General features: G+C 45.1%; 1 protein-coding gene across 2 annotated transcripts; it reads right to left on the minus strand.

Annotated features, from left to right (window-relative positions):
* Window positions 1–1662: 1662 nt before the first annotated feature.
* On the minus strand, window positions 1663–23498 carry LOC130212916 (glucocorticoid-induced transcript 1 protein). 2 transcript variants are annotated; one of them, XM_056444218.1, is made up of 9 exons: window positions 23371–23498; window positions 22811–23194; window positions 17385–17533; window positions 11209–11298; window positions 7915–8034; window positions 6994–7134; window positions 4786–4972; window positions 3750–3870; window positions 1663–3537 (listed from the first exon to the last, which is right to left on the minus strand). In XM_056444218.1, the coding sequence occupies exons 2-9, from the start codon at window positions 23133–23135 to the stop codon at window positions 3288–3290; spliced, it is 1383 nt and encodes a 460-aa protein (XP_056300193.1). In that variant the 5' UTR covers window positions 23136–23194; window positions 23371–23498; the 3' UTR covers window positions 1663–3287. The 2 variants fall into 2 exon arrangements, with proteins under 2 accessions (XP_056300193.1, XP_056300192.1); XM_056444217.1 differs by having other exon boundaries at window positions 7915–8037.
* Window positions 23499–24345: the final 847 nt, after the last annotated feature.

Genomic DNA, 24345 nt, shown 5'->3' on the forward strand with positions numbered 1-24345 from the left:
AGAGCAACTTGAGGGGTGGTGGTAGTCGGGAATGGGGCACCTTGAGGGGTGGTGGTAGTCTGGAAGGGGCACCTTGATGGGGTGGTGGTAGTCTGGAAGGGGCACCTTGATGGGGTGGTGGTAGTCTGGAAGGGGCACCTTGAGGGGTGGTGGTAGTCTGGAAGGGGCACCTTGATGGGTGGTGGTAGTCTGGAAGGGGCACCTTGAGGGGTGGTGGTAGTCTGGAAGGGGCACCTTGATGGGGTGGTGGTAGTCTGGAAGGGGCACCTTGAGGGGTGGTGGTAGTCTGGAAGGGGCACCTTGATGGGGTGGTGGTAGTCTGGAAGGGGCACCTTGAGGGGTGGTGGTAGTCTGGAAGGGGCACCTTGAGGGGTGGTGGTAGTCTGGAAAGAGCACCTTGAGGGGTGGTGGTAGTCTGGAAAGAGCACCTTGAGGGGTGGTGGTAGTCTGGAAGGGGTACCTTGAGGGGTGGTGGTAGTCTGGAAGGGGTACCTTGAGGGGTGGTGGTAGTCTGGAAAGAGCACCTTGAGGGGTGGTGGTAGTCTGGAAGGGGTACCTTGAGGGAGGGGGGAGGGGGGGTCTGGAAGGGGCACCTTGAAGAGGGGGGGCAGCCGATTATAGCTTCGAGCTGAAACAGTCAGTCGATATAATCTTCAGGTTGTGGACGCAGGTCAGAAAATAATAGAAAGAACATAAAGTTAATTTAATAGACAAAACAACTTATTATCATACTGGAAATCTTGTTATAACAAATATACGTGGTAAATGTCTTATTATATTGACACACGATGCCATAATATCTTATTATAAACAGTGTTGTGATAGTAAGATTGTACTACAATGACTTATTGAAGTATATTATAATAAGACAAATATATTGTTACGAGAAAAGTTCCCCGTATTACATGAAAGTCGATTAATCTGCTGAAACATTGATAAAATCAGACGTGTGACACTCAGCCTGGAGGAGAAGCCTCGACGGCAGCTGCCTTCAAGGTCTGGAGTCGAAGCGCATTCATTTTCTATTAATGATAATGATAATATAAATATAAAAAACTAAACTGAAATATATAAATATTTCTGCCATCGATCCGTTAGACTTTAAAGCACTGATCTACTACTCTACAAGTCCTGCTTTTAAAATGAGTTTTACATGCTGTATTTTTTAAATATGGTCCAGAAAAAACCCCAAAGCGCATTAATTTATGACTGCATGTTGCATGTTATCCAGTAAAAGTGAGATTGAATGAGAAACGCATTTATAACCAAGTGTGACATTTTTTAAATCAGTGCGTTATATTTATTTTGTCTCATTTATTTAGCTGTTTTTGGGCTTTCATGGGAAATATTCAGCATTTTCCAGCTTGTTTTGGGAGATTTGGATCCGATTTGACTACAATGCTGCATAAATGTAAGATATAAAATCAGAGTAAACGCCTTAAACTAAATCACAACTCTAGACTATAGAACCTCATAATAATTTGATTCATTATAAAGTGTATTTATTGTGAATGTATCTTGTTTATGTTCAAGCCATGTGACATTTGTTCATATTTAAAAATCATATCCAAATACATGAATTGCCTTACTGTGACTCCTATTTGATTACTGGTATAAAAGATTTGAAAAGATGATATATATACACACCAATCAAAAAAAAAATTGTTGTTGTTGTTTTCTTTATTGAAAAAGAAAAAGAAACACACAAAGATCTACATAAAAATGCGGAATACACAGAAGTGAATCGTCGCTGCCGGACGTGGCGACGGCTCCTCGACGAGCTCGTGAATAAAAACCAGAATCGGTGCGACTGAAGCTCCTCAAAGAGCCGCGAGCGGAGGAGAGTTCCTCATCGTGTGGAATGTGTTGCATGTGGTTCTTCTTACCGGCCGCGGCTCGAGACACCAAAAGCTTTGGAATGAAGCCGTGTAGTAGTTTAATCTGAGTACATGTGAATAATATCCGCGCGGTACGTCTGGTTGCATATGAATATTGAGCACAAAAAAAAAAAGTTAGTGTAGCTTTACTCCAGAAAAAATAAATCAATGATGCCTTTCTGATTGTTTTAACTTAGAAATTGGTCTAAAAATAAGAAATCGTGATTATCATCTCACTTCCAAGTAAGTGCTTCGGTTTGGTTGAATGATTATCGCCCGTGTCTGAAACACACGGCGCTCAACTGTTGATAAACCAAAACAAAAAAGGCAGATAAACATCCTGCTCCTCAATAACATGGCGCCTCCCCCTGAGTCCGAAATACGCGATGGGCCGGGCATTGTTTTTGCAATTTGATTTGGTACTCATTCAAAACCGACGACGTCGTCTCCGTCTCGGTTTGGTAGGCCGCGGTCGGCCTCTGGAATGTGTCGTAGCGCCTGAAACTCCGACCTGAACAGGTCTACGCGAGAAAAAGAAGAAAAAAAAGGGTCACGAGGCGCAACGGCCAATCGGTGGAGTCGGTCACCTCCCCCGCTCCGAGGGGGAAATACAAATACGTGTCATTTCTTCAGTGGACGTGGAAAGTGTTTCCGGAGAAGGCAACGTCGTCCGAGGCAAGTACACTCCACATGACCTGAGTTATGGTTCTCTGTAGTGTGGGGCATCGCAGCAAGGCATTGTGGGAGAGAGAGAGGGGGGTTGTTGTTTTTTTGGTGACTTAAAAACAGCTGGCATTTTTTTGCTTTTTAATAGTGATCAGACTAGAAAAAGCAGATCTGAAGCACTCGAGCCACTGCGGGTGTTCACCGAGACATAGAGCTACGAGCACTTTGAAATAAACTCTTAAAATGGGGCAACGTATTCTGACTATGACGTCCTGCTATGCTAAACACATGAAACGGGGCATTTCCCCGATCCTGTCAATAAAAAGCGTATGTATATGTATTTCAGATGTTAGCGCGCTGAATAAGCCGGTTAGATAACACGAGCGGTCGATGTTTCTCTGGTGAAAGACTTTTCTTTCATTTCATCGTGATAAAACTGCCGGTGTCACATAAGATTATTTAAGCAGTCCTTTTTCTTTTTCTTTGCGCTATGGGTGTTTCTCGCGGTACAGAGGAGAAGCCTAGCGATGGGTGGCAGGAGGCGGGTGTGCAGCAGCCGGTACCGTTAGCGTACGTTTGTCCTCTCTGGACCCGGGGCTCCACCTGCTGGCTGACGTTAACATTTAACGGAGTGCAAGGACCTTTTTTGTTGTTGTTGTTTTTGTTGTCGTCGTCGTCGTCCTGAAGCCGTACCGCCGCGACTTCGGGGCCGTCGGTGGTTTTTGGTTTGCGAATACCTGAGGACTAGCTGGTGAGGAGGAGGACTCGTGGCGAGCCGCCGTCTTTCCCCGCGTCGGCGTCGTCGTCTTCGTCGGCGGCGCCGGAGGCCGGAGAGATGGCGGGCGGCGGCGGCGGCGTGGTGGCGGGAGAGATGGGGGAGAACAGGGTGGAGCAGAGGAGTTTGACGGGGCAGAAGGCGGAGCCTCTGGGGATGAAGTTCACCTTGTTCTTGTCGGGGCACGAGAAGAGAGGGAAGCCTTTTGATCGGCCGGACCTGGAGACATAAAAAAAAAAAGCTCAATACGGATGCCCGTTAACCATTAAGCATTTAATCAAAACAGTCATAGAAATGCAAAATGTTTATCCCACACCAGGATCTTAGAGTATATGAAATAGAACAGGAAACTGTATCTATTGTTTTTCTTTTTAATGATCAGTGCACATTTAAAATAAAACCACCATAAAAACACGTTTAAATCTACTTACACCAGCTCCTCGAACACTTTGACCCGCTCGCAGCCCTCTGGAGGCTCCCGTTTGAACATGTAGCTGTTGTTGGGTTTGGGCGATGTGGCAAACTTGGGAAGAGGAGAGCTGCACAAACCGTCTGGAAATGCAGGAAAGAATCAAATTAAAAACTTGATTACTAAAAAACAAAAAAAAACCATCGTCTGCTCGGTCCAGGAGAGAAGTTAGGATGCTGTGAATGTCGTGTTCTACAAGCCTTGGTTGAGGTTTTCAAAATGACTCTTGGACTGTGTCATCATGTTTTATGACATCATCACCCCCCCAAAAGAAAGGTGAAAAACATGTGATATTGTATATAAATCTAGTTTGCGGTGATATAAAAAAGATAATCATGGAACATGCTGTGTAGTAGTCACACAAAGTCTTCTCACAGTAATGTTTAAACTTTCTGCAGTTTATAAAAAAAAGAAAAGAGGGTGAACCTTTTACCGTAAATAATTAATGGCTCTTTTAATTCCAGCACGAGTAACCGTAATAGGTCGACATTCAAATGGAAACAATAGGTACTATAACCATAAAGTACTCGATACCCTGTGGAAGCTTTTAGTCTGCATATTGTTGTCCGTGTCTCTTTGTCATTGTTCTTTAAGCCCAGCGTACAGCCTTTAAATAACAATTGAACAATAACACACCAATACTAAAATGAGTTCAAGTCACAGCAGCAAAAAATTTAAGAAACTTGTACTGCTTACATTGTTGTGTCTTAGGAGTTCTCCATTGTACTCATGTTTGAATTAGTTAGTTTTATTCCACACATTCTTCTTTCTTTTTAAACATTGTGCCTACATTACCCACAATGCAACTCTGGGCAGAGACTCAGGCGTGTTATGCTCGTAGCTAAGGCAGAAATGAGGAGCGGTCTTATAGTCTTCAGGCCTCACCAACGTCGACTCGAGTGACATCACTCGAGTCAATTTAAGGCTTCATACAAGTAAAGCAGCTTTGATGTACAGAACTCCCTCTAAAGTGTGTGTACACACACACACATACACACCTTTGTCGATCTCCTCTGCAGAGCATGGGCTCCCATCACCAGAGTGGGCGGGGTCAGAGCTGCAGGGGCGTGGCGACGGGCTGGAGTCGCCGCTCGAGGGCGCCTGCGTGTCCGTGTCGCGCGTGTCCCCGCTGCCGTAGTGGTGCGGCGGGAAGGGGGCGCGGCGGCCGTCCACCACGTCCATGGCCTGTGAGGTCAGAGGAGAGGCGGCGTGTTAACGCACATGGGTCCCAAGATGTCAGAGTGGTGGGGCGTAGCGCTCAGTGTCCTGAGAAACACTGTTGACGCGCTTCTGATGTCACTCTGGGTTCAGAGCATCAGCTAAAATGTCCTCAATTTAAGAACGACTGCAACTGAAGAGTCTCTGGTGTGTGTGTGTGTGTGTGTGTGTGTCCAAAAGGGCATTTGCAGAAGCAAGCACCACACGGTGACATGAACAGTGTGATGTGGCAGAACGGATGCAAATGGTCGAGCAGGAAAGTAAAACACAGCACGTTGTAAATCTGTAGTGGTGCGTATCTTTAAACGTGCATTCAAACTGTGTGTGTGTGTGTGTGTGTGTCCAAGAGGGGAGTTTTAAATACCTGCCAAGGTTCACTTCCCAACATCAGAAAAGATTTACGAGCGTCCTCGCCTCATGGCAGTTTAATTTAGTGAGGGCGAGAATATAATTCTGTGTGTGTGTGTGTGTGTGTGTGTCTTACTGTCAGACTGTAGGCACCATGCTGCAACTGTATTTACAAGAATGTGTTTGTGCATGCGATACATTTTAAGCACCGCCATCAGCAGGCTGAAATACGTTTCGCTGTTGGCCGAGCCAACGCTGGATACCGATTGGCTGCCGGGTCGATGCTCTCGTCTGCTTCTCCTCATGAAACACTTCAGAAACAACCACACCATCCCGTAAAGTAATCCAACGTCAACTTAGACGCCTGCTTTACTCCTTTATCAACCAACACGAGTCATTTAAAGTCTGCATGTATGTATGATGTCATGTATGTCTGTATGATGTCATGTACGTATGATGTCATATATGTCTGTATGATGTCATGTCTGTATGATGTCATGTCTGTATGATGTCATGTATGTCTGTATGATGTCATGTCTGTATGATGTCATGTCTGTATGATGTCATGTATGTCTGTATGATGTCATGTCTGTATGATGTCATGTATGTCTGTATGTCATGTCTGTATGATGTCATGTATGTCATGTCTGTATGATGTCATGTATGTATGATGTCATGTATGTATGATGTCATGTCTGTATGATGTCATGGATGTATGATGTCATATATGTCTGTGTGATGTCATGTATGTATGATGTCATGCATGTCTGTATGATGTCATGTCTGTATGATGTCATGTCTGTATGTCATGTCTGTATGATGTCATGTATGTCATGTCTGTATAATAATAATATACACTTTTATTAATCCCCAAGGGGAAATTAGTTCTCTGCATTTAACCCATCCTTAGTTATTAAGGAGCAGTGGGCTGCGGTGAAGCGCCCGGGAAGCAACTGGGGGTTCAGTGCCTTGCTCAAGGACACTTCGACTTGCAACTAATGGGGAGAGCGGGGATCGAACCCACAACCTTGCGGTTGCAGGACGGCCCTCTTACCCCACTGAGCTACAGCCGCCCCATGTATGATGTCATGTATGTATGATGTCATGTATGATGTCATGTCTGTATGATGTCATGTCTGTATGATGTCATGTATTGTTTCATCAGGTGACAGCTACTCTCTTTAGCGTGTCCACTGAGCAAAATGTGATGCTTTCCTGGAGAGTTGATGAATAAACCCCCTTTAATGTAAACTCACAATAATACACACTCATCCCATATTAGACGTTTTCTATTGCTTTACATCGAGTAGCAATTTCACGTTAACCCGATAACCTTTTAGACGACATATGTGTCGCTCATTTTTATATTAGCTGCACTTTGCAGACAATCATGCAGTCATCGTCGTCGTCAACACAGAAGGTATGTGACCCCGCTCAGAGGTCAGTCGACACCAACGACCTTTCCCCTCTCGGCTGCTCGTGTTTACAGTCGGAGTCTGACATTCAACCAACCGGAAATAAATGAGGTAGTGTTAGTTTAGATAGGCAAACTAAACAGACACATTTACAGTTCAACAAACACAGAAGCAGCGTGACCCCGTTCCTGGTGTGTGTGTGTGTGTGTGTGTACACATCCCTACCTTTATCCCCTGCTCCCAGTTCTCTCTGATAAACACGTTCTCCAGCTCGTGGCTGATGCCCTCCACGCTGCTCGGCACTCGGCAGATGAGGGATTTTGGCACGGGGATTGTTGACAGGGCCGATGATGACATTCCCTTGTACTGGAAAAACAACAACAACAGAAAGTTCAGATTAATTATGCAATGAAATGCATCTCAGAGACTGCGTGGCACCGAGGGCGGTCGGCGGTTATGGAATCGTCGCTGATCCGGTCGTGTGCGATATTTAAATGAGCGGAGGCGTTTTCGGGACTGAAGTGGGATTAAATATCGTTAACAACCGCAAACACGGCCGTCTGTCCGCCTCGTGCGTACGGGGGCAGAGCATTTCCCCGTTTTCCCACCGGTGGCCGATGTGTGCCGTTGCCGGGCATCTGTTAATGAATGAACTGCAAACAAGGAGAGGACAGGGCATGCCCGGACACATCACCACCCCTCTCTCTCCTCTTTTGACATAACTGGTCAGAAGGGACTCATTAACTAGACCTCCCCGGTCAGACACGGTGCAATTTACACAACATCGTAAACTGGGTTTACGATTAAAAAATACATACACGGGTCTGAAAGGTGCAAAAAAGTGCTGTAAAAAATAAATAATAATACAAACGGGCACTTTCACTCGCCGCCTACTCCTCGAGTGGCGACTGCATATTTATTGCACGCCGATAACCTCCAGCTTTGTGAACAACTTACACCGACGTAGCAAATGAAAAGGGCGAGACCCAGAGTAACCGAGCGTAATGAACCCTGGTCATGTTCATATTCTGTTATCCTCTACAGCTGTGACGCGTCCTCGTCACCATCGGCTTAATTTGTGAGCCTTCTGCTGAGCCGCCTCATGTTTCCACCTGTAGGGAGCGTAGCGGGGGAGGGGGGACTCACCTGCGGTGGGCAGGCGGCGGGGCCGTGCTGCGCCTGCAGCTGCAGGGAGCTCTGCTCCCGGTCTTTGTTCTGCCGGCTGACCTGCTTGCTGCGCTGCAGCTGCAGTCGAAGTTTAGCAATCTGCTGGAGGAGAAAGGAACGCCGCGTCAGCAAAACGACGGAGCGCCCCCCAAAAAGAGGCGACGTTTCGGTCTCCGGGGGTTATTTGAATGAAGCCGGAAGGCGATGAGACATATTTGCGGAGGCACGTCGAGCTTCAGAGCTGCTTACAGGGATGATTCATCATCAATTAATGTGTCAAATTTATGTTAATTAATGAATCACTTTAAGATCAAGGAGCTGTCTTCCAATACCTTGTCATCTTAAATCCCCAAAATATTCTATTTGTTGTGTCAAGGCAATAAAAAAGCTGCACATTCTCCTATTTGAGAAGTCGAAGCTATCAAAAAGTTGCATTTTCTCTTCAGATAAGTGACTTAAACAATCATTAGTTGCAATAAAAACATTGTAATCAATCAACTTAGCAATTCATTGACCAATCGCTGCAGCTCTACTTGCACGCATTTACATGTTGGCCTAGAAATTATTATTATGAGAATAGTTTGTCACACATTTAGTGTTTCGCTGTATATTTGTTGTGATTTTCCTCATTTTTCCAGCAGCTGACAACCGACATCGATAAGAATATTGTGTTTTCTCATAATTTAATCAATGTCGGCGGTCGATGTTTGTGGCGTGCAACATTAATATGTCACAAATTCCTCTGGATGGACTTGAACGGTGCTACAGGGAAGCCGGTGCGTATGATCAGCCACACATGTCCGATGAGGACGCCCGGCGATGGGCGTCACTGCATCTGGCCGTGAGACAGGATCCCCTTTGTGAGCCTGAACAGACGCAGTTGGACTATGCAGACAAGGTGTGGTCTCCAATGCTGATCTTGTAATCCCGGCAACACAGTCAACAAAGAGACTTGCTCTCTTCATGGCGCCACACACACACACACACACACACGCGAGTCCAGACAATCCCGATCTGAGGTTTTCCTGGCCGTGCTCCGCTTATTGATCGTGCGGCCCGAAGCCCGACGGCGTATCTACAGAACGGATCACAGTTCATTATCCTATCGGGCCTCGTCTTAGTGTATTACATGTCACATTTCATGACATCGAGTCCATAGGCAGAAGATGGATAGAGAGAGTCTCTTGTGGCTGGATCGATTCCAATGCGTCTCTCCCCGTCACAATAAAAGCTTGGATTTAATTTAATATGTGTGAAATATTATATACGATTTGTCCCTTAATGAGTGTGTAACCTCAGGTGACATGAGGTCAACACGGTAAAGGCTTTAGCCCGCTCCATTCAAAACCCGTTGCTCCATCCACCTACCACAGCTGCGTTAACAAATATTATGTAGTTCTGCATACTGGTCTTTACGTCAGGTTGAAGTATATTCTTTAAAACCCAGATTAACGGGCAGAGGAGCAGCAGTTTTCTCCATCACCCCGACACCCAGCACCCCACCCAGCTCACACCGGACAGTGAACTACTCTTTTACATGACACTTTTGAGCCATTGATGCCCATGTTTTATTTATTCTTAAATGTCTTGTTTTAAATTAGAAATGTCCCGTCTCAAATGTTTCTATACATGTTTTTACTGTTGCTGCTGTAAGTCGCCAACTTCATTTCATTGTACGTTTGTTTTTTACAATGACAATAAATTTCCTACTACCTTTAAAAGACGACTTGTGAATAACAAAATTACACAAAAAAAGACCGAAATTATCATTTCGATCGAGTCAAAACTAACAAAGTCTTATATTTTGGAACCCATCGTTGCTGACGCACAGTTACTGGATCTTGTGCTGGAAAGCAGGAAGACATTGATGTGTGTTGCGTTGCGGGGGGGGGCAGGAGTGAGGCTCTTAAGTAACACGAGTTACCGAGGAAGTTCACTGGGTGCGAGTTAATGAGGGAACAATACGACTGCGTCACCCCTTGAGAGGTGCTCCGGCACCGTCTCTCAAAAACAAACCGGCCAAAATGAGATGCGAGGGTGCAGGTGAGTGGGAAACCGAGGAGGGGGGGGAGTTGGAGAACTAATAGCTCCATGTGGTCCGCCGGTCGGCCACCGAGCCCGGCAGATAGACCGGAGTGGAAACCGACCTTTAAGCCTCCTGTTACCTTTCGGGTCAATTTGACCCCATTCAATGTTTAATGTCGGTAGGTAGTTAGGGCTGAATCAGGTTTGCCCTGGTCCAGCCCCTTGATATGCTGCTATAGGCTTATAGCTGCCGGGGGACGTTTTAGGATGCACTGAGTACCTATCTCCTCTTTTTTCTCTCCTTAAGGATGAATTTTCATCTCTCAATCACACGTTACTAACTCTGCTTTCTCCCCGGAAGTCCTTTTGACTTTACGTCTCATGGGGTCATCGGACCCTATGAGACGGCATAGATCCTATCTGCCTGATGGATCGTCTGGGTCGGAATTCCTGCTCATGACTACGCCACTGTCCTGTTGAGACTCTGCCACTCCTCCTCCCCACCGCCATCTGCCTGATGGATCGTGGAGGTCTCCATCGTGGAATATGCCTACTATGAACTATTCATACACTCTGTCATATTCATTGAATGTATTTAACTCTAAATCTGTCCTTCTGTACACATTACATCTATTGCATCTGTCCATCCTAGGAGAGGGATCCTCCTCTGTTGCTCTCCTCCAGGTTTCTTCCCTTTTTTTCCCCCTGAAGGGTTATTTGGGAGTTTTTCCTGGTCCGATGTGAGGTTTTGGGGCAGGGATGTCTATGTGTACAGATTGTAAAGCACTCCGAGACAAATTTGTAATTTGTGAAATTGGGCTATACAAATAAACTGAATTGAATTGTTCTTTCGGGTCAATTTGACCCCAGGCTGTTTTTCACTGTCAAACATATAAGAAATATCAACTTTTTTCTTTATTTAAATGGCTATTTAGGTAGTCAACAAACAAACATAAAGTACCTCACACTTAAACTTGGGAAACAATATTAATTCTAATAATTTTCTGGAGGTTTTAATTGCTGGGGTCAAATTGACCCCGAGGGTAAAATATGTTAGTAAATGTAAAGGTAACAGGAGGGTTAAGGAGCAGAATATTCAAGGCCGACCTCAGACCCCTGACAAACTAAAACACGTTTTTGAATAAATGGAATGAATCTCTCAAATGACAGAAACACGCTCTGTGAAGCGGCCGCATGCACGTTTCTCCGTTAGTCGCCCATCTGGGAGGTCAAGACAGGTGAATCTACCTCTTTGAGGTGGTCCGCGCTGCCCCAGGAGGCCGACCGCTGGTGAGGACTTCCCTGCTCCGCCCCCTCGTCGATCCAGAGACCCGGAGTCTGAAACACACGTTAACCACAGGTTACACAACCCATGCTGTATTGACACACGCTTAAAATCACCCCGTGTGACACAGTGGCCCACCAAGTGTTTTACTCAATAAGAAGTATGATGTAGTCCTGCGCAACAGAATAAACACCGCTTTCCACTGAGAGTGGATGCAAAGATTTATCTAAATAGAATCCGTTAAAGGCCCTCAAAGCCGAGGTCTAACTAAGCTGGGGTTTCCGAAATGTGTTTACGTGGCAGGTTGGCCTAATGTTTACAGAGATCAGATAGCTGAAAAGGTCACAGATGTAGCCCTTGTTGAGTGTATGCCCTTATTTATTTTATTCATTCATTTATTTGCACTATATAATATATATTCTAAACGACACATGCACACACACATATTGGTAAATACATATAGTGAAGATGAAGATGAATTTAAAAAAGAAAACTAAAAGCTTATGCAAAGACCTCCCCTAAAAACTGAAATGCTATTAACATTGTGAAGTCTCTCAAGATGCGAGCGTCAACTCAAAAGCTTAAAAGTAAAATGTTTGGATAAGCAGTCGAGAAGGGAGGTGGGTGAAAGCGGGAATGAGGGCCTCGGGCTCAGAAGCAAAGCGGAAAATCTGGAATCAATGAAAACGGTCACGAGATAGCATCCCGAGAGGAAATCTCTCCAAACAGGAAAAACTAAAAAGTCTTAAGTCATGTTTGATTGCTTCCATTAGTAAGCCATGTTAAGATAAATACATTGCGTCAGGTTAAGAGGAGAGGGAGCGAGAGAGAGACACACGCACACCAAAAAGAATTGAACCCCAAAAAATATTTTTACACACATATATATATATATAAAACATTTAAAAAATATTTAAAAAATTATAAATATAAACATATATATGCATTTGTATTCATGATATAATATATATGATACACATACACACATTATATATAAACTTTTTTTTTTTTATTACAAAAATTATTAATATAAACACACATATATGTATTTGTATTCATGATATAATATATATATATTACACATACACACAATATATATATATAGACTTTGTTTTTTAAATAAAAAAAATTATAAATATAAACACACATATATATGTATTTGTATTCATGATATAATATATATATATATTTAAAAAATATTTTATATACAAGTATAAAAATATATATTTTTTTGGTTAGAGATACCAATTTACATATGAATATCTTCCTTGTCAGTCACAGGTGACATAACCAAGCATTTGACTAGCAGCTGGTGCCAGTTTGAACCTTTTCACCTTTAGTTGGCCTACAAATAAGTGAAACTGTCAAGCCTTTCACACACCGCTGTGATTTGGCAGAATCTGCAGAGCACAACACTCGACGTAATAAATAAAAAATAAAAAAGGTCACCGAGTCTACAGATATGTTTTGTGTCCTTCGTTACAGCAATAATAAAAACATCAGATATACAAAACATTCCCTACCGGAGAGCAGAGGCCGTTCTGTCTCACCGAAGACGCCTTTTAGACCTCGACTGCATCAACAAGGAAACGGTTAAATCATGTAAATATCTGCAAAAGCAGAAACAGACGGAGGATGTTTCAGAGGGCTGTCTGAAACCACACACTCCCACCCGGATTGTGCACATCGACAGCGCCTCCGGTCCTCAGACATCCGACGCGTTACGCCCGGGACAGTGGTGCGAAACATCGGAAATGTCAGCGTCTTCACGTCTGACCCCACGCGCAACACAAAACCCCTCAGTGTGCCTCCCGACGAACGCACAGGCCATGCCCTCACGATATGGAATATCACACTGTGAATAATGAGGAACACCCCCCCCCCCCCAAGGGACAGCGAATTAAACGGGCGCTTGTGCTCGCTCGTAAAAAGGGCCCACTGTGCTCGGCCACGCTGGATGGCAGATGCGCGGCTCGCCCTTCAGCATTCACATTTGGAGCGAGGCCTCGGGAACGGCTCGAGACGTTTGATGCCGCCGCCGCTTAAAGTCGACTCGTGCAGAACGCCGATGGCTGGAGGGGAGGACAGAGGGGCTTCGTGGAGTCGTGGATTCAGCCATCGAGGGGGAAAAACTAAGTTCTCACGGATGTTCAACGACGTCCAATGAGGAACGGAGCGTTGCTACGAGGGGGACCTGTAGGTTCACGGGACTGGATAAAGAAAAACGGAAGAGCACAATCTTTCTTATAATCAAGAGAAAAGTGATCGCGGTAAGGGGCTGCGTCGTCACGCCGACGCAACTAAATAGCGGCGTTAGCCATATTTTAATACAATACCATTCAGATAATCAAACGTGGTATTTTTAAGTCTCGCTTTATTCTCATGAAGCTTAAAAATCACATTAATCCTTTTTTTCAATTTGCTTTCAGTCGAGACTTTTCGGTAAACACACACACACACAATGTTCCAACAGTTCAACGCGAGCCGCAGCTTGTACACTAATTGTTTTAATTTGAGCAAACATTTAAACAAATATCAGCTTGCGGGGTTTAGAAATCCATTCCAAAACACACACACAAAAGAGCCTTTTTACATTAATCAAAGCTTTCCTTTAAAATCCCAAACACGCTCACAACTTTGGAGAGGTCAATAGGTCACAGGAAGGTCACAGGAAGGTCACTGTCCTTTGGCGGATCTCTCAGTAAGACAGTTAGAAATGCTGCAGGCGACACCTTTCTTGGTTGACACAGCCCCCTCTGCCTTCCGCCTCAAACTGTCTGTTAACACCACCAACACACCCACCTTTATTTACCTCACCGCCCCCCCCATCTCTCTCTCTCTAGCTCTCGCTCTCTCTAGCTCTCTCGCACTCTTGCTCTAGCTCTCTCTCTCTAGCTCGCTCTCTAGCTCTCTCGCACTCTCTTGCTCTAGCTCTCTCTCTAGCTCTCTAGCTCTCTCGCGCTCTAGCTCGCTCTCTAGCTCTCTCTCTAGCTCTCTCGCGCTTTCTCTCTCTCTCGCGCTCTCTCTCTAGCTCGCTCTTTCTCTCTAGCTCTCTCTCTAGCTCGCTCTCTTTCTCTCTCTAGCTCTCTCTCTCTAGCTCTCTCTAGCTCTCTCTCTCTCTAGCTCTCTAGCTCTCTCTCTCTCTAGCTCTCTCTCTCTAGCTCTCTCTAGCTCTCTCTCTCTAGCTCTCTCTCTAGCTCTCTCTCTAGCTCTCTCTCTCTCTCTCTCTAGCTCTCTCTCTAGCTCTCTCTAGCTCTCTCATGCTCTCTCTCTAGCTCTCTCTAGCTCTCTCTAGCTCCCGGCCTGCGTTGTGTGCTTTCGTAGACTCTGTATAACCGTGTTGCCGTGCAGCTACAACTCAGGTTACCGTAGCCTGCAGCGTGCTTCCCACTGTGATTCCCACCCAGCGGGTTAACACGCAGGCAACATCCTCAAGAATCCAGCTCGGTTCCAAAGCAGGAAGTAACGGCCGCGCTCCAAGAGGAACGTTGAGCCGAGCGTGTGCCGGTTTGTTTGGAATGCGTGTCGAGGCGTGCGAGCAGCGGAGAGCCCCCGGTTCCCGTTTGGAGAGTTGGATTTATCCCTCTTGAACTCACAGGGAATGCATCAATGCAGCATTTGTGTCGTTTGTTCTCGCTTCATATTATTTATATATTTCTCATAAAACAAGATAAACATGAATATAAAAAAAGATGCAGTGATATCATCAGGGTTTATATGGTGCGATCCACCGCAGGCCACTTGGTTTGTTTTTCATCTTACAAAACGCAGACTCCAGATCAGTTATTCCGTGTCACTCAGACAGAGGCCGTACGTGCGGGACTTCTAACAGAAGACGCAAAGCGGGCGTCAGAGCGTTCGATCGGCCTCGCCTTCTGTCGGGTTCTCGCTCTTTAATGTCGGCTTGGTGTGCGAATGGGCTCTAATCTTCACACAGACACGCTCTGTGTTGTGTAACCACGGGGCCTAGGACTCTCGGACCTATCCCGGAACAGCGATTAGCATATGTATGGGCCCTCTGCTCCTCGACTCCCACACAAAGGGGCGGGCGGGCCGTGCGCTCCACGAGGGCCAGGTGGCAAGCAGTGGGATTTCTCCTGCACAGAGCCGCGGCCTGGGGGACAGGTGCAAACAGCTTCACCTCCATGCGAGGCTGCATAACAGCTCCAAAAAAAGAAGGAAAAAGAAGGAGAGGCCGTCTTGAACTTGTGTAACGCACAACAAAAGAGGGCCGGGGATCTTTTGTCCGCTGCTCTCTGCCCTTGTTGTCTTATAGAAAAGAGCTGAGCCCAGGCGTGTATTATTATTTTTTAAACAGGAAGTGGTCTTTCGCTATCCTTGGGAGGCTTTGTGCATTTAATCGTTCAAAGATTTCCAAGCGTGTCACTCTCTCCCACATCATTACGACATATGCCAAATGTTTTGCCGCCCACGATCTCAAATTTCCACAGCTTTGAAGGACGTGAATCTCTTGAGCAGGATCCTTTTCATTCTAGTCTTTGCTGTGAAATATGGTCCCCCCAAGACGATTTTTATTTCTTTCCTATAAATCTATTCAAGACCTGATAATTACCAAATAGATTTTCCATACTTGTCCGGTCTTTCCAAGGCTGCAAAGGAACCCTGTAATAATAAGAGGCATTTACTCTGTGTACTCTGCCACTTCAAGAGATCTTGGAGGCCCTCCCACCACTTCCTCAGCCTACACACAAAGAAACGCGAGACAAATGAAGGGTTAAAGGTATGAAGCCCATGCAAATTAGGCTCGGCCGTCTTCATTCAGACGGATGAAAGGCTCCCGGCGGCGAAGAGGGAGCAGCCCGTGTCATGATCACACATAGTCAATATTCTTTTACAGCATAAAACCCAAAACTAACTCCCCCCCCCCAAAAAAAGGTTGAGCTCTTAAGAGAAAAACTGCATTTAGCAATCAGCCACACGGCAAGATTAGTGGGTGAAGTGTGAGCTGCTGTTCGCTATGAAATCCATGTGTTATGTGTCATAATGTATTAAATGTGGCCGTGAGGGAATTATGTATAGCGAAGAATACGAGGTCTGTATTGGCACCATTCTTCACCACCAGGGTGACCGTAACCAAATAGTTGGTCACAGCTTGTAAATATGTCTTCTTCACTCGCTGCGATGTTGGAAACAGACAATTATGTCTAAGTCCTGTCCTGTAATTTCCTGGAGGGGGGGAAATGAATCAAGTGAGCTTCTTCTCAAAACATCCCCTTCATGACTACGACTGCTTGAGCTATTTGACCCGTACCGTTCCCCGTACTAGATGCATGTGGCCCTTGGTAGTGTGATGTAGCCTCTTTTCTCTTCGTCTCTGGGAATAAATGGAAAAAATTTATATACACACTCTCTTTCCATATTCAAGTCTACGGGGGAAAATAAGTGTTGGGCCTAATGGCGTCACGTGATCCAGAGTTCCCCAGTAAAATTTGTCAAATTAGCTTCATAACCCGGCGCTCTTCCTGGAGGCTTGATGCACACGGGACGGGGGTCAGAACGAGGGCGCTGTAATGCATCTATTCAATAAGTAAATGGCACACTAGCCCAAAGAAAGCAGAACATAGGAGCAGGAACGACAGATAATCCTCTACCAGACATTTTCTTTGTAAGTGGGTCGGAGCCGGTTCACCAAGCACCCAGATGCTAACGTTCATATACAGATATATAAACTATTAACACGCAGGTTGTGTGCGGTAGCCCATCTGCTGCACGCACCGACGAGTGGAAAATAAATAACACACAATTATATAGTTAGAAACAAACTCACTAAGTTTTATTTTGAAACCTGATGCAACCCAAGAGCCCTGGTGAGATCGGGACTGTATCGGGGTTTGAGCAGAAGCTGGTGGGGGTGCCTCGTGTGTGTGTGTGTGTGTGTGTGTGTGTGTGTGTGCGTACCCAGGCTATAGGCTATGATTAATTAGTACAATTATTATTGTGAAAAATTGCACGCGATTTTTTGCAAAATTATTATTAAGAAATATAATACAAAAAAATAAGTTTTCCAAAGCCCTCTAAAGACCGAGGGGCAACCGTGTGTTGAATAATATGACACCGCCCACCCTTATTCCAGCATAAAGCCAAACTGGTGGAATAACTTTTTCCGAATGCCGTGTACCTGAGTGGCTTTGTCTTTCATGCAGGAAGGGTAGGGGCCATGGGAGTCCCGGGGCCACTGGCCAGTGAGGTACGGTCCTGTGATGGCGTCCAGGGAAGATGTCCGCCGGATGGCACTGGAGCTCCGAACCTGTAGCTTGGACCTTTCTGCTGTGGAAAAGGAACAAAGAGACAGGATGAAGCACACACACACACACACACACACGTGACAATATGTCCCGACTCTCCGAGGCGTCTTTCAAGTCGACGTTCCTGTGACTTCACTGATCGCGGCGATAAGACGGTGTCGCTGTGGAATACATTCCACAAAAGGGATCGTGGCGAGATCGTCACATGACAAGGATAGAAATGGATTTTTAAAAAATTACAGAATAAATTCTTACTCGGGTCCCTGAAGAACAAAATTGACGAGAACCTCCGAGAACAATACATCATAATCAACGCTTCCCCCCCCCCCTCCACCTGTTAAGCACCGCAATGAACCGAGAGACTTGCTTCGCAATCCGTTCCTTGGTCTCAAAGAGTGGACGTTTTGTTTCTAATCTCGTCAGTATTAGTGCGGGGCAAACAAACGGGCTCGAGAACCGAGGCCCGAAGCAAGTGGTTGAGCAGGAGTATCTGATGTTATGAGAGCCGTGAGCCAAAACAGTTAAGCACACACACACACCACCCACATAAGAAGTCATAAACAACCACAGCACAATGCACATCAATACTGCCTGCATCTACTCCACATTCCTGCAGTGACATGCAGTAAAACCCCAAAAAAACACAACAAGAAGGCTGACGGTGGCTCTTTGTCCGTAGGACACACAGAGCCGGCCACCCAAAGGTACTGCCTAAGTAAGCTTCCTGGGCTACAGTAAAAATTATGTGAAGCATTGTAGACAAAAGGAAGCGGGCTAAACTTCCATCAATATTGATATAGGCCGAGCCGGTGCTCTCCGAACTGGGATTGTGGTTATTTTCCACCCCCCCCCCCCTCCACTTGCCAGACTAGAATAATCTCCTGATGATAAAAAAAGAAAAAGACAAAGACAAACCGTGTGAAAGAAGCCAAGACATCAAAATGAAGGCATGGCTCAGATTTAATCAGCCCTGTGACCATTAGAGTTAATCCGCACGGTATACAAATGTCCTAAATGCACCTTTTTATTAATCTTCTTTTCTTCTTTTGTATTGGTGTACTGTCATTACGTGTGAAGTGATGTGCTTTCTATTTCACTCTGCTTGTATTCTTAAACTACATCAACCTGCCAAGGGACTACAGATGGAAACTAGCCTATAATCTGTCATATTTACATGTACATTGTACTGTCTATCAATATGCACTGTCCCTTATTCTCTAAATAAATAAATAATAATAAAAAGAGGTCCATCTGCTGATTTCCAGGATCAGTGAATGTGAGATTTTAAAAAGGAGGAGAAAAAAAAAAGGGAATATTTTGAGGTTGGGTTTTAAATCAGAACTTTCCTTCATCGGATTAAATGGGTGGTTCATTAACTGCGGAGCAAAACAAACACATGGTTCAGATCAGTAAACCGTAGCAGAATGGTTCTCACGCAGCACTGGAGAAGGGAAATCACAGACACGTCGCTTCATTGAAATCACAGAGCACATTCACTTTTGGCATCTGAGAATTTATCGATTAGATAATAGAGTTTGAGTCTGTGCTAAAGCTCGAACTTTGTTTTTTTATTGTTTCAAATAAACTTCATTGCGATTGCTCGAATGAGGTCCACAGGGAATAACGAAACGTGGAGTTGCCACGGCTAAGCGGTGCTCGGGTTATATCCAAACAATGAATAACTTCTGCCCCTTTGTCAAAAGTTAAATATTATTTGATATATTATTCACAGTAACATTAACCACTGATACAAGTGGTATAATCTTGCTTTATGTACTATCAGGGTTCTTACACATTTTGACCAGTGGATTTCCAGGACTTTAAATGAAATGTCCATGACCAAACTGAAATCTCGGAATAAACATGAACAATTTAGTAAATGTTGCGTATTGAGAGCGTACGCCGCCTTATATTTTGAGCGTCTTTCTTTAAAAAACATATTATTTCAAACTCGACGTAAATGAACATGTGCTTATAACACATTTCCATGACTTTTTCAAAACTTTTAGGATTTAAGTTTTTTCCATGACTTTTCCAGGCCTGGAAATGACCATTTTAAAATTCCATGACTTTTCCAGGTTTTCCATGACCGTACGAACCCTGTACTATTAAAACAAACGACACACCGTCATGGAGGAATCCCCGCTCGCCCGCCCTGCGGTTCACGTCCCAGTCTTGTTCTACACGAGTCGCTCCAGTTAAGTGTGTTAATTGGAAGCAATAATTCAAACAGTGACTGGCTTTCATGCAATATTAATCTGGGCCTTGACATGGTAGAGTTATGAGTTTCAGCCCCTCAGCTGGTCAGGAAATGGCTCATCAGTCAACGACCTCCCACAATAAGATAGCTTGGACTAGTCTCGGTGCGTCTCAATCAACGAGGAGGGGATGCCAACGATTCCAACGAGAGGTACGGTTCAACGAGACGCTGGCCAGACGCAGTTGTGCGCCAGAGACGAGCGGCGTGGACAACGTCTCCTTTTCACATTCGGTCCTACGCTGCAGTTTGAGACGGGCGACAGTGAAGCGGGGGGGGGGGGGGGGGGGGCGTTTCATCACAGCTGGCGATTTGACGGAGCGCGGGACCGTCGCTGTTGGGACGGTGTGTTAAGTGAATGATGTCATGCGGGTGAACCTAAAAATTAAAAAAATAAAGAAAGAAGGTCACGATGGCGAATATAATTCTCTTCGCTCCGTCTTTCGGCACCATGCTGCGAGCCGAGCGCCGACGGAGGCGCCGTCTTTGGACTGGATCTCCCGCCGAATCCCAGGCATCGTGTCTGCGATGGGGTTCAAAATACTACAACGCATGATAACAGGGTTCTTACACATGTTGACCGATGGAATTCCAGGACTTTAAACCAAATTTCCATGACCAAACTGAAATCTCGGTGTGTGCATGAAAACTTTTTGAAAATGTAGTATTCAAACATTGAGAATTACAAAGCATACAATATACCTAAAATGAAACAAATGAATGAGAGACAATAGTTTGATTAAAAGAATAAACATTACTATACATGTTTATTCTTAGAAACACTTATATAAAAGTTTATTCTTTTAATCAAACTATTATCCTTTAAGTGCAAATCCATCTGTTTGGACTTGGCCTATGCCAGCTTATAACTTAAGTGTCCTTTCAAAAACATATGAATTATTTTAAACTCGACGTAAATGAATATGTGAATATAACAAATTTCCATGACTTTTCCAAAACTTTTGTGATTTAAGTTTTTTCCATGACTTTTCCAGGCCTGGAAATGACCATTTTAAAATTCCATGACTTTTCCAGGTTTTCCATGACCGTACGAACCCTGTGATAAATTACAAAGTGCAAAGCCCCCGGCTTCGATCACAATGAAGCTGAGGCCTCTGTGATGAAAGATGAACATCACTAAATCGCATTTGCATTTTTTGGGACTTCGAGTAGCCGGCGGCGACCGCGCATCGATGCGATCGCGGTCGTCATCGTACGCCTTCTCCTGCGTGTTTGGACTGCGAGGTCACGGCGACGGAGGGGGGGGCGGAGCCTCCGTCGTCACCACCGCTAACGCGAGCCGCTTGGCCCGGGTCAGAGGTCGTCTCTTGCAGAGAACCGAGGTATGCGCGGCATGCCGCTGGGGTGGGAAATCAACACCGAGCGCAAGCCAAACACAGGAAGAAATCTGTCGTGCCGGGCATGTCAAGTCTGTTGTGGAAGAGACTTCGTTTCCTGCCTCGCATGGCACACCGGTCGAGGTCGGAGGTCATCTCATTCAAAGAACTGAGGAATGTGAAGCGCGTCACAAAAGTCCACATTAACTCCAATCTTGCACTGAAATAAAAGAGGGCTGCTACTTTGGCTAAAGGGTATAAGAAGGGGAAGCTATTCACAGGGTTCTTACACATTTTTACCAATGGATTTCCAGGACTTTTCCATGACTTTAAACCAAATTTCCATGACCAAACTGAAATCTCGGTATAAACATGAACATTTTAGAAAATGTTGCGTATTGAGAGCGTACGCCGGCTTATATTTTGAGCGTCTTTCTTTAAAAAACATATTAATTATGTCAAACTCGGTGTAAATGATGTGATTATACATTTCCATGACTTTTTCAAAACTTTTATGATTTAAGTTTTTTCCATGACTTTTCCAGGCCTGGAAATGACCATTTTAAAATTCCATGACTTTTCCAGGTTTTCCATGACCGTACGAACCCTGTATTCAAGAGGACTACTGACGGTAACATGGATCCAGCAGTAGTGTCGAGGTTGCTCTGCTGCGGGTTGCGATATGCGACCTAATCTCGTTAAGTGCAGAATACTCGGTGCTTTTCATGGGAACCGATTCACCCACTGGAGGTAAAAAAAAAAAGTCTCTTGTTGTTTCCACACACATGAAAAACAAGCTCAGACATTTCCAGAATATGTAGTGCTTAGATATCGTGGGGTTTTGTAAATGCATTTGACATTAAAAACACAGGATTGACAGAAGAAAAAGGAAGAAGAAAAAAAACAGCATTCTTCCAGCAAAAAAGAAAGAAAAATGCCGTTCTGGACCACCAAAAAAAAAATTCTTCCGGTCTGGAAAACCAGCCACGGCGTCGGTACTTGACAGGAAAAGCTGTCACATAAATGAGATTTAGTGACACGCTGGGAAATGCAGATTCAGGGCTGCCTGGACTCCTAAGTCCTCCTTCAGTTCTTTCTTATCACGTCCAAGGAGCAGCTGTGCATGTCAGGAAACAACATGGCAGTAGCCCGTGTTATCCATGTGCAAGGCAACGTGGTGGAGCTCAGCATGTGAATGTGCTACGAGGACTCCATGCTGTATGTGTGGAGTGAGGTCAGGATAACAACACCTGACTTATTTGCTCAGCACTCTCTCGAGACTGACGTGGCCCATTTTACAACTGAAAGCATGTCTTTCTAGCAATTCTCCCCCTGCCCCCCCCCCCTCTCCTGTCAAAAGTCCATAGGAAATAAGAGACAATAGTGCACTCTATTCTATTTATCAGTGCCTAATTGTGAAAGGGGGTGGTATGCTAAATAGTTAATGCATCAACTTTCTGTAAATCAAGTAATAACTTTTCTCCTGACATAAAAAGGTGACCACCTAAAACTAAATATATAACATTTGACCCACATTTTGCACAATTACAACATTAAAACCGTAATTACCTAATAGTTGGTTTAACAAACACAACTCAAACTTAAAGTCACCATGACATCGTATCAGATTAGCACCAACACGTGGTGACATGGCATTTCTTGGCCTATGTAAAACGCAAAACAGGTGGGCTTTTATATGTTTTACCTCTGGGGACCGGAGAGTCCGGGGGACAGGACGAGTCCTTGTTTTCGGGGGAAAGTCCATGCTTCGCACTTCCTGACGGGCTGGACGGGGGGCTCGAGCCTCGGCTGTTCGCGGCTCCACCGTGGAGGGTCTGCGCCCGCGTCGGGCTGCCGGGACCCCCGCGCAGGAGCTGGTAGGGCACGGTGGCACGGATGGGGTGCAAACGGCAGCTGTTGCCGCCGCCGCCGCCGCCTCCTCCGCCGCCGCCGCCGCTGAACGAGCCCGGGGAGCCCGCGTTGCTGCGTCTCACCCTCGGCTGCTGGAGCGAGTTGCTCGGGGCTGACATCCTCGGAAACCGGGTGCAATTCCTATCGCGGTGAGAAAGACGGAGTGCCAAAAGTTTCTCTGGGAGGAGGAGCCGAGGGAAGAACGGGGAGATAAACATTAGCTTGTTAGCAACAGACACACACACACACACACACAAAGCGTTAGCTTCCTTTTTGTGTGCGTGTGTGTGTGTACGTTTCGACTCGTGCGCTCGAGGGACCAACAAAAACACGCATTATTTGGCGACAACTCACCTGTAAGATGCTAACACATGCCGACGTGAGCTTGAACCTTCACTCGAGTAACTTTAAAAGTTGTTTTTGATACTTCTTGAAACGTTTAATTCGTGTTTTCCTGCTCTCGCGGTGTCTTCCCCATCATGTCCACTCTGTAAATGACAGTTGGTCCGGCCAGACCACTGGCTGATGCCTGTGGGCGGGGCTACGCTTCTCACTCCTGGGCTTCTGATTGGATACTCGCGTTGTACAGTAATGTCGCTGATTGGCGCAGGTTTTTCTATTGATCGCACTTTCGTCCAATCAGGTGAGACATGTCTTCCGACTGTGGGTACAAGTTTATTTGCTAAAATTAAGATGTGAAAACAAACTTACGGGATAAAACATACTATTGCACATGAACGATACCTCCATGTATATTGAATAAAGTATGATCAAATACAATATTACAGGAGGGGAAGTACATTAGCAGCCGTTAAGGAGCTCTCAATCATTATTACACGACCAGATGGCGTCTGCTTTTGTGGAAAAGTAGATTCTCGGCTTCCTTTTTTCCCATTGCGGACCAATAAGGGACTAACACATTTATTCCAGCCTTGTAAACACAATTTACATTGTTGTATTAAACAGTTACAATCTTTGTTTAGCCTCGTTTGAGCTGTAAAGTTCATTGTGGTGAGATTGTTGATGTATTTTTTGTTATTGTTTATAAAAGGTCCAGGGTGATTTTCCCTCTTAACATCCAAGCGTACATTCACAAGAAGAAGAAAAAAGGAAATTTGACTTCTGGGTAAACTATCTGGTCAGGATGACTGAGAGCTCCAGAAAATATGAATAGTCTTTGTGTAGAGATGGTTGTGTTGACTGCTGCTATGAAGGTTAAGAATGAACTTTTAATCCAAGATCAAGAGATGTACGACCACATCTGATCCATCTATTGTTTTTTCCACCGGTGTCCATCTTGCAGCCTGCACTAACAATCTGTGATTCTGT

Source organism: Pseudoliparis swirei, chromosome 22, assembly GCF_029220125.1.
Source record: "Pseudoliparis swirei isolate HS2019 ecotype Mariana Trench chromosome 22, NWPU_hadal_v1, whole genome shotgun sequence".
Taxonomy (NCBI): Eukaryota; Metazoa; Chordata; class Actinopteri; order Perciformes; family Liparidae; genus Pseudoliparis; species Pseudoliparis swirei.